This window comes from Gorilla gorilla, chromosome 18 (genome assembly GCF_029281585.2).
Source record: "Gorilla gorilla gorilla isolate KB3781 chromosome 18, NHGRI_mGorGor1-v2.1_pri, whole genome shotgun sequence".
Lineage (NCBI taxonomy): Eukaryota > Metazoa > Chordata > Mammalia > Primates > Hominidae > Gorilla > Gorilla gorilla.
The window spans coordinates 76,235,318-76,249,081 of record NC_073242.2 but is presented as its reverse complement, the minus strand read 5'-3'; the positions used below and the strand labels follow the sequence as shown (position 1 = coordinate 76,249,081).

Below are 13,764 nucleotides of genomic sequence, written 5' to 3'. Positions count from 1 at the left end.
CATGTGATGCTATACCAGAGTCAGGCTGGAATCTGGTAACTTTTTGCCAGAGAGTGTTTTGTCAGCCTTAGGATCTCTAAATTTTGTTGTTGTTGTTTTGTTTTGTTTTGTTTTTTTGAGACGGGGTCTCACTCCGTCACCTAGGCTGGAGTACAGTGGCACAATCTCAGCTCACTGCAACCTCTGCCTCCTGGGTTAAAGCGATTCTCCTACCTCAGCTTCCCGAGTAGCTGGGATTAATTTTTGTTTTTTTAGTAGAGATGGGGTTTCACCAGTTGGCCAGGCTGCTCTTGAACTCCTGACCTCAAGTGATCCACCTGCCTCAGCCTCCCAAAGTGCTGGTATTATAGGCGTGAGCCATGGCACCTGGCCAGGATCCCTATTTTAATGTTAATGCTGATCAGTTGTGCCTAAACTCCAAAAGGGAGGGAGTACAGCAAAGCGTGGGCAACCTCCCTTCCAATCTTGAATGGGAATTCGGTTTTCAGGTTTCCTGTGGCCCAGGAGGGCTCAGTTCAGTTGGTTGCGGGGCTTGGGATTTTATTTTTGGTTTTCAAGACTGATTATTCTAAAATCATAAAATTTTAGAATGCTTCCCCCCACCTCAGCACTTTACCACCACACCCCAGGGCTCAATATAATAGTGGAGCATTGTAAGTAAACAAACTGCAAGAGCAGACGATAAGGAAAATTAGAGTGTCAGAAGGAGAAGAGAGAACAGAGCAAAAGAAATAGGTGAAGTAATTAATAGCCAAGAATCTTCTAAAAGTAATGACACACCAAACCACAGGTTCGGGATGCTCAGACCACACCATGCAGGATAAATACCAAAAAACAAAAAAAAAAAAAAACTACACTTATGCATATCATTGTCAGACTGCAGAAGAGCAACGACAAAGAAAAATCTTGAAATAAGCCAGAGGAAAAAATACCTATAGCAGAACAAGATTAGAATTACAGCTACCTTCTTCTCAGAAAGCATGCAAGTAAAAAGAAAATGCAGTGAAATATTTAAAGTGTTGTAATGCCAAAAGAAAAAAACACCAACCTACAATTCTGTATCCAGCAAAATTATCTTTTTAAAGTGAGGGAGAAATACACTCATAAGTGGGAGTTGAACATTTAGAAGACATGGACACAGAGAGGGGAACAGCACACACTAGGGCCTGTTGGGGGTTGTGGGGTGAGGGGAGGGAACTTAGAAGACAGGTCAATAGGTCCAGCAGACCACCATGGCACACATATACCTATGTAACAAACCTGCACATGCTGCACATGTATCCCATTTTGTTTTGTTTTTTAGAAGAAATAAAAACAACAACAACAACAAAAAGAAAGTGAGGGAGAAATAAAGGCTATCAGACAAACAAAAACTGAGGAAATTGATTAAGAAATGAGGACATTGATCAAGAGATAAGTTATTCAAGGAGAAGGAATATGATAAGTCAGAAACTTGTATCTACATAAGGAAGGAAGAACATTAGAGAAGGAATACCTGGATGTAAAATAAGGTCTTTTATTTTTCTTATTCTTAATTGAGCTAAAAAAAACTTTGTATAAAGTAATAATAGTAGCAGTGTACTAGGTGATTGTGGCATATGGATAAATGACATGAGAGACAGGAATGCCATAGAGATGGGAAGAGAAAATTGGGAGTACTGTTATTTACTTCAACTGGTTCTTTCCTGGAAATGACAATCAAGGGTCTCCTTTCTACCAGTTTTGTGTGATGACTCTTCCAGTGAAACAATAATGGGCTATAAAACTTTAATAACCTGTGTCTTCAAAATTGAGTGATTTTGTAGCACCACCACCCCACCCCTCAACATTACAAACACATCCACACATTTACAAAGAACTAAAGAAGAGATGAGGTTAAATAAGGGTAAGGGGTAGGAAAAATAAAATAAAAAGAAACTTATAAGGACAAATCTATAAAATAAGTAGGAGCAAGTGAAAAAAAGATGAAAGCAAGAGAATAAATAGAAATTGTTAAGAGAGTCATAGAGAATGGACAATTGAAAAGTTCAAGAGCATCAGAATCATTTGTAAAGTGTGTGTTAGCTGTGGAGGTGTGGGGGATGGTGCACATATACAGCAAACTCCACAGTGGGTTACTCTGAAGATTTTTTTATTATTATTCAAAAATTTATTGAGGGGAGTCGGGGGCAAGGGGAGGGAGAGCATTAGAACAAATACCTAATGTATGTGGGGTTGAAACCTAGATGATGGGTTGATAGGTGCAGCAAACCACCATGGCACATGTATACCTATGTAACAAACCTGCACATTCTGCACATGTATCCCGGAACTTAAAATAAAGTTTTAAGTATATATATATATTAAGTAGAAAAAGTATTTTTGAACATCTACCAAATACAAGCTGTAATCCCAGGCACATTGAGGAGAAGTGTGAAATATATTCATTGTCCTAAAGAGTCTACAATTTATTTGCAGCGAGAAATAAGAAAAAAAACTAGAGAACAAGATGAGCTGCTAATGAAAGATTTCTCAGAAGGGTGTTTATAAGTGACTGACTTCACTATTCATTAGCCCTTTCTTCTATAAACTTAGGTGTCCAGAATGGAGTCTTATGAAAGAACGAGGATTCAATATTCTACAAGACGTCCTAGAAATCTGATACCCTTGACCTTGTTTGCTGGATAACTGTGCATGATACTTTGCCAGGTGCTGTGAATATGAAAATATACTTAGATGAGGTTACCATTATCAAGAACTTTATATATTAGGAGCCAGACATATACATTTGAAAATACCCTCATAAATAGTCATTACAAAGCAATAAGTGCCATAGAGTTCAAAGAAAGACCATTATTGACTGAATTGATCAGGTAACACTTTGTCAAGGAAGTCTTCATTTGAAGGATTGGTATGCATGGACCAGAAAAAGTGAGTAAGAAGAAATGCAGATGTAGCATTAGCAAAGTCAACATAATGGGAAATGTAACTTTATTAGGAGAATACACACAAAAATAATTTAACAATCAAAAAAGAAAAATCTTGTTCTGGTTTTTTAACGCTATAGTAGACACAAAAACTATAATATATTTAAATGTTTTCTCTTTATTTCTTAACTTCATTGAGGAAAAACTCATATTCTAGACAGATATTCCCATTGGTTTCACTTAGTTGCTCTAGAATTTCTGAATAACTTGGTAAATAGCCTGGAATTTTATTTTTTAATTGTTCTTTACACAAAACATTTATTTTTCATTACAGTTTAGTGAACAGTTTACTAACCATAATAATAATACATTTAACTTAATTATGTATATTCACCAAAAGTAGTAATTGAGAAGATTAATCCTCCTGTATTTCAAGATTTTACTTTATTTGTATTTATTTATTTGAGACAAGGTCTCACTCTGTCACCAAGGCTAGAGTGCAGTGCTGTGATTATAACTGACTGCAGCCTCAACCTCCTGGGCTCAAGAGATCCTCCCACTGCAGCCTCCCTAGTAGCTGGGACTACAGGTGTGCACCAACACACCCAGCTTATTTTTTATTTTTTGTAGAGGTGAGGTTTCACCATGTTGCCCAGGCTGGCCTTGAACTCTTGGGCTCAAAATATAGCCTTGGCCTCCCAAAGTGCTACATTTTACATTTTAAAGATGTCAATAAAAAATCTAAAATAGGCCTTTTGAATGTAGGTTTTGTTGAAACAGAAGAAACAAAAATTATTTAATAAAATAAAATAGGCCTGGTTGCCCATTTTTTGAAATATACTTAAATGTAAAGGATAGATAAGAAAGAACAAAAGAATGAATAATGAGTGAAAAATCTTTTAACCTCTGCAGGCCTAGATCTGAAAAAAAAAATTTTTTTTAATAAAATTAAAATAAAATTTTACAAAATATTTTAACCACTATAGTTTTGAGATCTTGTGGTTTCCCATCCAACATGTAAAGAGGTTGGAAGTTGTACTCTTATCCTCACCAAAAAAAAAAGAACAAACTGAAAATCAACAGTTCTTAGATCCATCAGAGAATGAAGACACGGGACAGACCACTGCCCCCAAAACTAGAATAGACAAATACAGAGAATCACAGATTACTGAGTAGAAGCCGCAGCTAGAGCCAGCAACTGGTAGGAACACTTCAAGGGCAATTGACTAATTGCTAGAGACTGAGAATGAGACTCGTTTAAAACATTAAGAACTCCTGGAGGCCCAGCCTTAGAGTACCTATCAAGTTCTCAGGGTCAAAAGCTGAGGGGAAAATGCCCTTGTGTTTCTGTGTGTGTAGAGGGAAGAGAGTAAACATTTTAAAAAACAAACAAACAAACTTCCAGAGTTACTGCTCTCCTTAACAAAGGCGTGTCCTCAAGGGAAACTATTTTACCAACACCTAACCAAGTTGGGTTTTACCAGAGTCTAACTGACATGAGAGAAGTGAAATACCCAACTCCAGCCCCCTTTAGCCTATCTCACCTAAGGGGCAGGTGGGTGGTTGGGGGGGCAGGTGGGTGGTTGGGGGGACAAGACTAACAGTTAAAGGACCATTAAACACTTACCCTCCCCTGACGCCTTGCCATCACATTAATCAGTCTGCTATATAATAATAGGGATTATAATTGAGCAAAGCTCAGGCCCTATTTCAGAAGGAATCTCTAGTGTTTCATAATGAGAGGATGAAGAAGTCAATAACAATAAATAATAAGGAGTCTCTAGGGAAACCCAAATACTACAGAGGAAACAAAAATAAGCATTAGATGATGTTTTCGTCTCTGACATCTACAGCTGCAACTACCAGCAAAGGCAGCCTAACTCATAGCTAGATAACCTCACACTAAATGTCTACTTACCTTGTTCCTTTTATGCAATACATCATGTACAGCTTTCAACAACAAATTACAAGCCACACTAAAAGGCAAAACAAACAAAAGCCACACACTCTGAATGGTTAAAGCAAGTAGAAGAACTAGACTCAGTTATGGCAAAGACTGTCAAATTATAGAGACAGGGAATTTAAAATAACTGTGGGCTAGGTGTGGTGGCTCACACCTGTAATCCAGCACTTTGGGATGCCAAGGCAGGCGGATTGCTTGAGCCCAGGGGTTCGAGACTGGGCTCGAGAAATAACAAAAATTAGCCAGACATGATGGCACTTGCCTGTATTCTCAGCTACACAGGAGGCTGAGGTGGGCCTAAAGCCCAGGATATCGAGGCTGTAGTGAGCCAAGATCGCATCACCGCACTTCAGCCTGGATGACAGACCAAGACCCTGTGTTAAATAAATAAATAAAGGGCAGGCGCGGTGGCTCACGCCTGTAATCCCAGCACTTGGGGAGGCCAAAGTGACCTCTGGCCTCACCTGAGGTAAGAAGTTTGAGACCATCCTGGCCAACATGGTGAAACCTTGTCTCTACTAAAAACACAAAAAAATTAGCTGAGTATGGTGGTATGTGCCTGTAATCCCAGCTACTTGGGAGGCTGAGGCAGGAGAATCATTTGAACCCAGGAGTTGGAGGTTGCAATGAGCCTGTGATTAATATGCTAAGAGCTCTGATGGAAAAAATGCTAGAAATAAAAAACACTGTAATACAGGCATGTCCAATCTTTTGGCTTCCCTGGGCCAAACTGCAAGAAGAAGAATTGTCTTGGGCCACACATAAAATACACTAACACTAATGATAGCTGATGAACTAAAAATTAAAAAAAAAAAAAAAATCTCATGATGTTTTAAGAAAGTTTATGAATTTGTGTTGGGCCACATTCAAACCCATCCTGGGCCACATGTGGCCTGCGGGCAGTGGGTTGGACAAGTGGCTTGCCGTAAATAGGAATGAAGAATGCCTTTGATGGGCTTAGACGTGGCCGAGGAAAGAATTAGTGACCTTGAAGATATGTCAACTGAAACTCCCCAGACTGAAAAGTGAGGAGAAAAAAGAAAAATACAGTTTACCTTAATGAACATTCAGGTATAAAATGCTACACTAATGGCCCCCAATAATTCATGCCTCCCCAGTATTCATACCATTATTAGCCCCAACCCACACTGACTTTGGCCAAGGAGACATCAGCAAACATGACCCAAGCAGAACCCTGATAGCCCTTATACTGTGGGACTTGCCCTCTTGGAGTGTGGCCCTGAGATAGCATGTGAAAAAAGCCAGGCTAGTCTCCTTCAGGATGAAAGACCATGAAGAGGCAGGCCAGTGCAGTCATCCCACCAAACTCCAACCCCAGGTAACACCAGCTGAGTGTAGCTGCATGAATAACTTAGTCAAAACCAGCAGAAACTGCCCAGTCAACCCACTGAATCATGAGAAATAAAATGATTCTAGTTCTAAGCCAGTAAATTTTAGGTTAATTTGTTACACAACAATAATTGCAAGAAAGAATGTAGTATTCTGCTTTGCTTCATGAGCCACATATAAGCAAATTTACAAAGATGGAAGTATTGACACGGATAAAGACATATGTTCGGGCAGCTCAGGCATGAGTGGATAGGAAAGGGATAGAAACATAGAGAAGCAGAAGGTGACAATTTAAGAGTTTAAAAGAATATGCATACTGACAGTCACAACTTTAATAATGTCCTCTAGGAAGAAGGTACACATGAAAGAACTGACTTTGCTAAAGGAAAAATTTAAAGGTGTTTTTGTGTTTTATGTCTATTGGTAGCTAGTAATTGCCTCTAGGTCTCTCCAAGTTGAGTAACATGTATGTAATAATAACTACCTAGTCTAATAAACATTTCTTGTAAAATCACATGTTTCAGTAAAAATAACCTATCTTGCAATTTGGGACTAAAAAAACTCTTCTCACCTTTTGTTTTAAAGTAGGTAAGCATCTTTTATCCATGTACCAGAACTAAACAGTTTTGCTCCCTTTTTTTTTTCTTCCTACTAAAAAAAGGCCCCTTATAAGTGAAATGACCATTGTTTTCCCTCTCAGAGAGGTACAGATCTCCAACAAGGAAAATTAAGTGCACTAAGTCATAAGTCAAGCTTTCCCATTTAGCTCATTTTTACAACATTGTTCACTTTGGAACCTGAGGGATTTTTTTTTTTTAATCCAGAGGATGACAGCTAAAACATAATTGCACATAACCTCAGAAAAGTTTACCACCCTAATGCAACTCAAAAGGAACACCTACCATTAAATTGGAACTCCACAAGCAATAACACCTAATGCAGTTTGGTTTTATGGGAGCTGTGTGGATTTCCTTTATTGTATCCCTTTGCATTATTTTTCACATGCATTTGCAATGGCTTTTTACCATTCCTTCATTAGAGGCTTTTGTGAATTAAGGTTAGAAAAGCAGTTAACAAAATCAAACTACTCAGTTCTTCAAAAAATTAAACACAGAGTTAGCATATGACTCAAAATTCCACTCCTAGGTATATTCCCAAGAGAACAGAAAACATGTCAACATAAAACTTGTACATGAATGTCCATAGCAGCATTATTCATAATCTCCCAAAAAGTGGAAACAGACGAAATGCCCATGAACTGATGAATGGGTAAACCACAGATATGGTATATTCATACAGTGGAATATTATTCAGTCACAAAAACATGAAACGTGCAACAATATGATGAACCATGCTAAACTATTCTAAGCGAATACAGCCAGACACAAAACGCCACATATTGTCCAACTTCATTTATATGAAAGGTCCAGAATAGGCAACTTCATAGAGGTAGAAAGGACAGTAGTGGTTACCAGGGGCTGGAGGGAGGAAGAAATGGGAACTAAGTGCTCTTGGGTGTGGGGTTTGTTTTTGTGGTAATGAAAATATTCTGGAATTGGTGTCAGTTGCACAGCCTTGTCAGTGTACTAAAAACCACTGAATTGTATACTGTAAACTGGTGGGTTTTGTGGTATGTGAATTATATACCAATTTAACACAAAAGAAGAGACATAAAAACTACTCACATTCTAAATGTATAACTGGGAAGTAGGCTGACAAGAGCTTGAACCAGGGTGCCACTTTCTTCATTTATTCCAAAAAAGAAATTAGAATAACCTTCATTAAAAACTGTTTATGGGGCTGGGTGTGGTGGCTAAAGCCTGTAATCCCAGCACTTTAGAAGGCTGAGGCAGGTGGATCACTGAGGTCGGGAGTTCAAGACCAGTTTGGCCAACATGGCAAAACCCTGCCTCTACTAAAAATACAAAAATTAGCTGGGCATGGTGGCACACATTTGTAATCCCAGCTACTTGGGAGGCTAAGGCAGGAGCATCACTTAAACCCAGGAAGTGGAGGTTGCAGTGAGCCAAGATAGCGCCACTGCACTGCTTTGTAGTTTACAAAGCACTTTTTTTGTATTTTTTTTTTATTATTACACTTTAAGTTTTAGAGTACATGTGCACAATGTGCAGGTTAGTTACGTATGTATACATGTGACATGCTGATGCGCTGCACCCACTAACTCGTCATCTAGCATTAGGTATATCTCCCAATGCTATCCCTCCCCCCTCCCCCCACCCAACAACAGTCCCCAGAGTATGATGTTCCCCTTCCTGTGTCCATGTGTCCTCATTGTTCAATTCCCACCTATGAGTGAGAATATGCGGTGTTTGGTTTTTTGTTCTTGCGATTGTTTACTGAGAATGATGATTTCCAATTTCATCCATGTCCCTACAAAGGACATGAACTCATCATTTTTTATGACTGCATAGTATTCCATGGTGTATATGTGCCACATTTTCTTAATCCAGTCTATCATCGTTGGACATTTGGGTTGGTTCCAAGTCTTTGCTATTGTGAATAATGCCGCAATAAACATACGTGTGCATGTGTCTTTATAACAGCATGATTTATAGTCCTTTCGGTATATACCCAGTAATGGGACGGCTGGGTCAAATGGTATTTCTAGTTCTAGATCCCTGAGGAATCGCCACACTGACTTCCACAATGGTTGAACTAGTTTACAGTCCCACCAACAGTGTAAAAGTGTTCCTATTTCTCCACATCCTCTCCAGCACCTGTTGTTTCCTGACTTTTTAATGATTGCCATTCTAACTGGTGTGAGATGGCATCTCATTGTGGTTTTGATTTGCATTTCTCTGATAGCCAGTGATGGTGAGCATTTTTTCATGTGTTTTTTGGCTGCATAAATGTCTTCTTTTGAGAAGTGTCTGTTCATGTCCTTCGCCCACTTTTTGATGGGGCTGTTTGTTTTTTTCTTGTAAATTTGTTTGAGTTCATTGTAGATTCTGGATATTAGCCCTTTGTCAGATGAGTAGGTTGCGAAAATTTTCTCCCATTTTGTAGGTTGCCTGTTCACTCTGATGGTAGTTTCTTTTGCTGTGCAGAAGCTCTTTGGTTTAATTAGATCCCATTTGTCAATTTTGGCTTTTGTTGCCATTGCTTTTGGTGTTTTAGACATGAAGTCCTTGCCCATGCCTATGTCCTGAATGGTAATGCCTAGGTTTTCTTCTAGGGTTTTTATGGTTTTAGGTCTAACGTTTAAGTCTTTAATCCATCTTGAATTGATTTTTGTATAAGGTGTAAGGAAGGGATCCAGTTTCAGCTTTCTAAATATGGCTAGCCAGTTATCCCAGCACCATTTATTAAATAGGGAATCCTTTCCCCATTGCTTGTTTTTCTCAGGTTTGTCAAAGATGAGATAGTTGTAGATATGCGGCGTTATTTCTGAGGGCTCTGTTCTGTTCCATTGATCTATATCTCTGTTTTGGTACCAGTACCATGCTGTTTTGGTTACTGTAGCCTTGTAGTATAGTTTGAAGTCAGGTAGTGTGATGCCTCCAGCTTTGTTCTTTTGGCTTAGGATTGACTTGGCGATGCGGGCTCTTTTTTGTTTCCATATGAACGTTAAAGTAGTTTTTTCCAATTCTGTGAAGAAAGTCATTGGTAGCTTGATGAGGATGGCATTGAATCTGTAAATTACCTTGGGCAGTATGGCCATTTTCACAATATTGATTCTTCCTACCCATGAGCATGGAATGTTCTTCCATTTGTTTGTATCCTCTTTTATTTCCTTGAGAGTGGTTTGTAGTTCTCCTTGAAGAGATCGTTCACATCCCTTGTAAGTTGGATTCCTAGGTATTTTATTCTCTTTGAAGCAATTGTGAATGGGAGTTCACTCATGATTTGGCTCTCTGTTTGTCTGTGATTCGTGTATAAGAATGCTTGTGATTTTTGTACATTGATTTTGTATCCTGAGACTTTGCTGAAGTTGCTTATCACCTTAAGGAGATTTTGGGCTGAGACGATGGGGTTTTCTAGATATACAATCATGTCGTCTGCAAACAGGGACAATTTGACTTCTTTTCCTAATTGAATACCCTTTATTTCCTTCTCCTGCCTAATTGCCCTGGCCAGAACTTCCAACACTATGTTGAATAGGAGTGGTGAGAGAGGGCATCCCTGTCTTATGCCAGTTTTCAAAGGGAATGCTTCCAGTTTTTGCCCATTCAGTATGATATTGGCTGTGGGTTTGTCATAGATAGCTCTTATTATTTTGAAATATGTCCCATCAATACCTAATTTGTTGAGAGTTTTTAGCATGAAGGGCTGTTGAATTTTGTCAAAGGCCTTTTTTGCATCTATTGAGATAATCATGTGGTTTTTGTCTTTGGTTCTGTTTATATGCTGGATTACATTTACTGATTTGTGTATATTGAACCAGCCTTGCATCCCAGGGATGAAGCCCACTTGATCATGGTGGATAAGCTTTTTGATGTGTTGCTGGATTCGGTTTGCTAGTATTTTATTGAGGATTTTTGCATCAATGTTCATCAAGGATATTGGTCTAAAATTCTCTTTTTTGGTTGTGTCTCTACCCGGCTTTGGTGTCAGGATGATGCTGGCCTCATAAAATGAGTTAGGGAGGATTCCCTCTTTTTCTGTTGATTGGAATACTTTCAGAAGGAATGGTACCAGTTCCTCCTTGTACCTCTGGTAGAATTCGGCTGTGAATCCATCTGGTCCTGGACTCTTTTTGGTTGGTAAGCTATTGATTATTGCCACAATTTCAGCTCCTGTTATTGGTCTATTCAGAGATTCAACTTCTTCCTGGGTTAGTCTTGGGAGAGCGTATGTGTCGAGGAATTTATCCATTTCTTCTAGATTTTCTAGTTTATTTGCGTAGAGATGTTTGTAGTATTCTCTGATGGTAGTTTGTATTTCTGTGGGATCGGTAGTGATATCCCCTTTATCATTTTTTATTGCGTCTATTTGATTCTTCTCTCTTTTTTTCTTTATTAGTCTTGCTAGCGGTCTATCAGTTTTGTTGATCTTTTCAAAAAACCAGCTTCTGGATTCATTAATTTTTTGAAGGGTTTTTTGTATCTCTATTTCCTTCAGTTCTGCTCTGATTTTAGTTATTTCTTGCCTTCTGCTAGCTTTTGAATGTGTTTGCTCTTGCTTTTCTAGTTCTTTTAATTGTGATGTTAGGGTGTCAATTTTGGATCTTTCCTGCTCTCTCGTGGGCATTTAGTGCTATAAATTTCCCTCTACACACTGCTTTGAATGTGTCCCAGAGATTCTGGTATGTTGTGTCTTTGTTCTCATTGGTTTCAAAGAACATCTTTATTTCTGCCTTCATTTCGTTATGTACCCAGTAGTCATTCAGGAGCAGGTTGTTCAGTTTCCATGTTGTTGAGTGGTTTTGAGTGAGATTCTTAATCCTGAGTTCTAGTTTGATTGCACTGTGGTCTGAGAGATAGTTTGTTGTAATTTCTGTTCTTTTACATTTGCTGAGGAGAGCTTTACTTCCATGTATGTAGTCAGTTTTGGAATAGGTGTGGTGTGGTGCTGAAAAAAATGTATATTCTGTTGATTTGGGGTGGAGATCTCTGTAGCTGTCTATTAGGTCCGCTTGGTGCAGAGCTGAGTTCAATTCCTGGGTATCCTTGTTGACTTTCTGTCTCGTTGATCTGTCTAATGTTGACAGTGGGGTGTTAAAGTCTCCCATTATTAATGTGTGAGAGTCTAAGTCTCTTTGTAGCTCACTCAGGACTTGCTTTATGAATCTGGGTGCTCCTGTATTGGGTGCATATATATTTAGGATAGTTAGCTCTTCTTGTTGAATTGATCCCTTTACCATTATGTAATGGCCTTCTTTGTCTCTTTTGATCTTTGTTGGTTTAAAGTCTGTTTTATCAGAGACTAGGATTGCAACCCGTGCCTTTTTTTGTTTTCCATTTGGTTGGTAGATCTTCCCCCATCCTTTTATTTTGAGCCTATGTGTGTCTCTGCACGTGAGATGGGTTTCCTGAATACAGCACACTGATGGGTCTTGACTCTTTATCCAGTTTGCCAGTCTGTGTCTTTTAATTGGAGCATTTAGTCCATTTACATTTAAAGTTAATATTGTTATGTGTGAATTTGGTCCTGTCATTATGATGTTAGCTGGTTATTTTGCTCATTAGTTGATGCAGTTTCTTCCTAGTCTCAATGGTCTTTACATTTTGGCATGATTTTGCAGCGGCTGGTACCAGTTGTTCCTTTCCATGTTTAGCGCTTCCTTCAGGAGCTCTTTTAGGGCAGGCCTGGTGGTGACAAAATCTCTCAGCATTTGCTTGTCTGTAAAGTATTTTATTTCTCCTTCACTTATGAAGCTTAGTTTGGCTGGATATGAAATTCTGGGTTGAAAATTCTTTTCTTTAAGAATGTTGAATATTGGCCCCCACTCTCGTCTGGCTTGTAGCGTTTCTGCCGAGAGATCTGCTGTTAGTCTGATGGCCTTCCCTTTGAGGGTAACCCGACCTTTCTCTCTGGCTGCCCTTAACATTTTTTCCTTCATTTCAACTTTGGTGAATCTGACAATTATGTGTCTTGGAGTTGCTCTTCTCGAGGAGTATCTTTGTGGCGTTCTCTGCATTTCCTGAATCTGAATGTTGGCGTGCCTTGCTAGATTGGGGAAGTTCTCCTGGATAATATCCTGCAGAATGTTTTCCAACTTGGTTCCATTCTCCCCGTCACTTTCAGGTACACCAGTCAGACGTAGATTTGGTCTTTTCACATAGTCCCATATTTCTTGGAGGCTTTGCTCATTTCTTTTTATTCTTTTTTCTCTAAACTTCCCTTCTCGCTTCATTTCATCTTTCATCGCTGATACCCTTTCTTCCAGTTGATCGCATCGGCTCCTGAGGCTTCTGCATTCTTCACGTAGTTCTCGAGCCTTGGTTTTCAGCTCCATCAGCTCCTTTAAGCACTTCTCTGTATTGGTTATTCTAGTTATACATTCTTCTAAGTTTTTTTCAAAGTTTTCAACTTCTTTGCCTTTGGTTTGAATGTCCTCCCGTAGCTCAGAGTAATTTGATCGTCTGAAGCCTTCTCTCAGCTCGTCAAAGTCATTCTCCATCCAGCTTTGTTCCATTGCTAGTGACGAACTGCGTTCCTTTGGAGGAGGAGAGGCGCTCTGCTTTTTAGAGTTTCCAGTTTTTCTGCTCTGTTTTTTCCCCATCTTTGTGGTTTTATCTACTTTTGGTCTTTGATGATGGTGATGTACAGATGGGTTTTTGGTGTGGATGTCCTTTCTGTTTGTTAGTTTTCCTTCTAACAGACAGGACCCTCAGCTGCAGGTCTGTTGGAGTACCTGGCCATGCGAGGTGTCAGTCTGCCCCTGCTGGGGGGTGCCTCCCACTTAGGCTGCCCAGGGGTCAGGGGTCAGGGACCCACTTGAGGAGGCAGTCTGCCCGTTCTCAGATCTCCAGCTGCGTGCTGGGAGAACCACTGCTCTCTTCAAAGCTGTCAGACAGGGACATTTAAGTCTGCAGAGGTTACTGCTGTCTTTTTGTTTGTCTGTGCCCTGCCCCCAGAGGT

The 13,764-nt window shown here is 39.4% G+C and overlaps 1 protein-coding gene and 1 long non-coding RNA gene across 9 annotated transcripts in view; one reads left to right on the top strand and one right to left on the bottom strand.

Moving 5' to 3' along the window:
- Positions 1 to 13,764, bottom strand: part of LOC134757506 (uncharacterized) — a 114,137-nt gene that overhangs the window by 61,768 nt on the left and 38,605 nt on the right. The gene's annotated exons all lie outside the window — the stretch shown is intronic.
- The window catches only part of ITFG1 (integrin alpha FG-GAP repeat containing 1), a 304,948-nt gene that overhangs the window by 264,338 nt on the left and 26,846 nt on the right, over positions 1 to 13,764 (top strand). For 2 of the 5 annotated variants that reach the window (XM_055366738.2, XM_055366737.2), the window contains one exon: positions 2,575 to 7,970. The exons of 2 other annotated variants lie outside the window; for them this stretch is intronic. In XM_055366738.2, the coding sequence (XP_055222713.1) occupies positions 2,575 to 2,597 (23 nt within the window). In that variant the 3' untranslated portion in view covers positions 2,598 to 7,970. Of the gene's footprint in view, positions 1 to 1,303; positions 1,357 to 2,574; positions 7,971 to 13,764 lie in introns of those variants that run through there. One more of the 5 variants, XM_055366736.2, reaches the window with a different exon arrangement.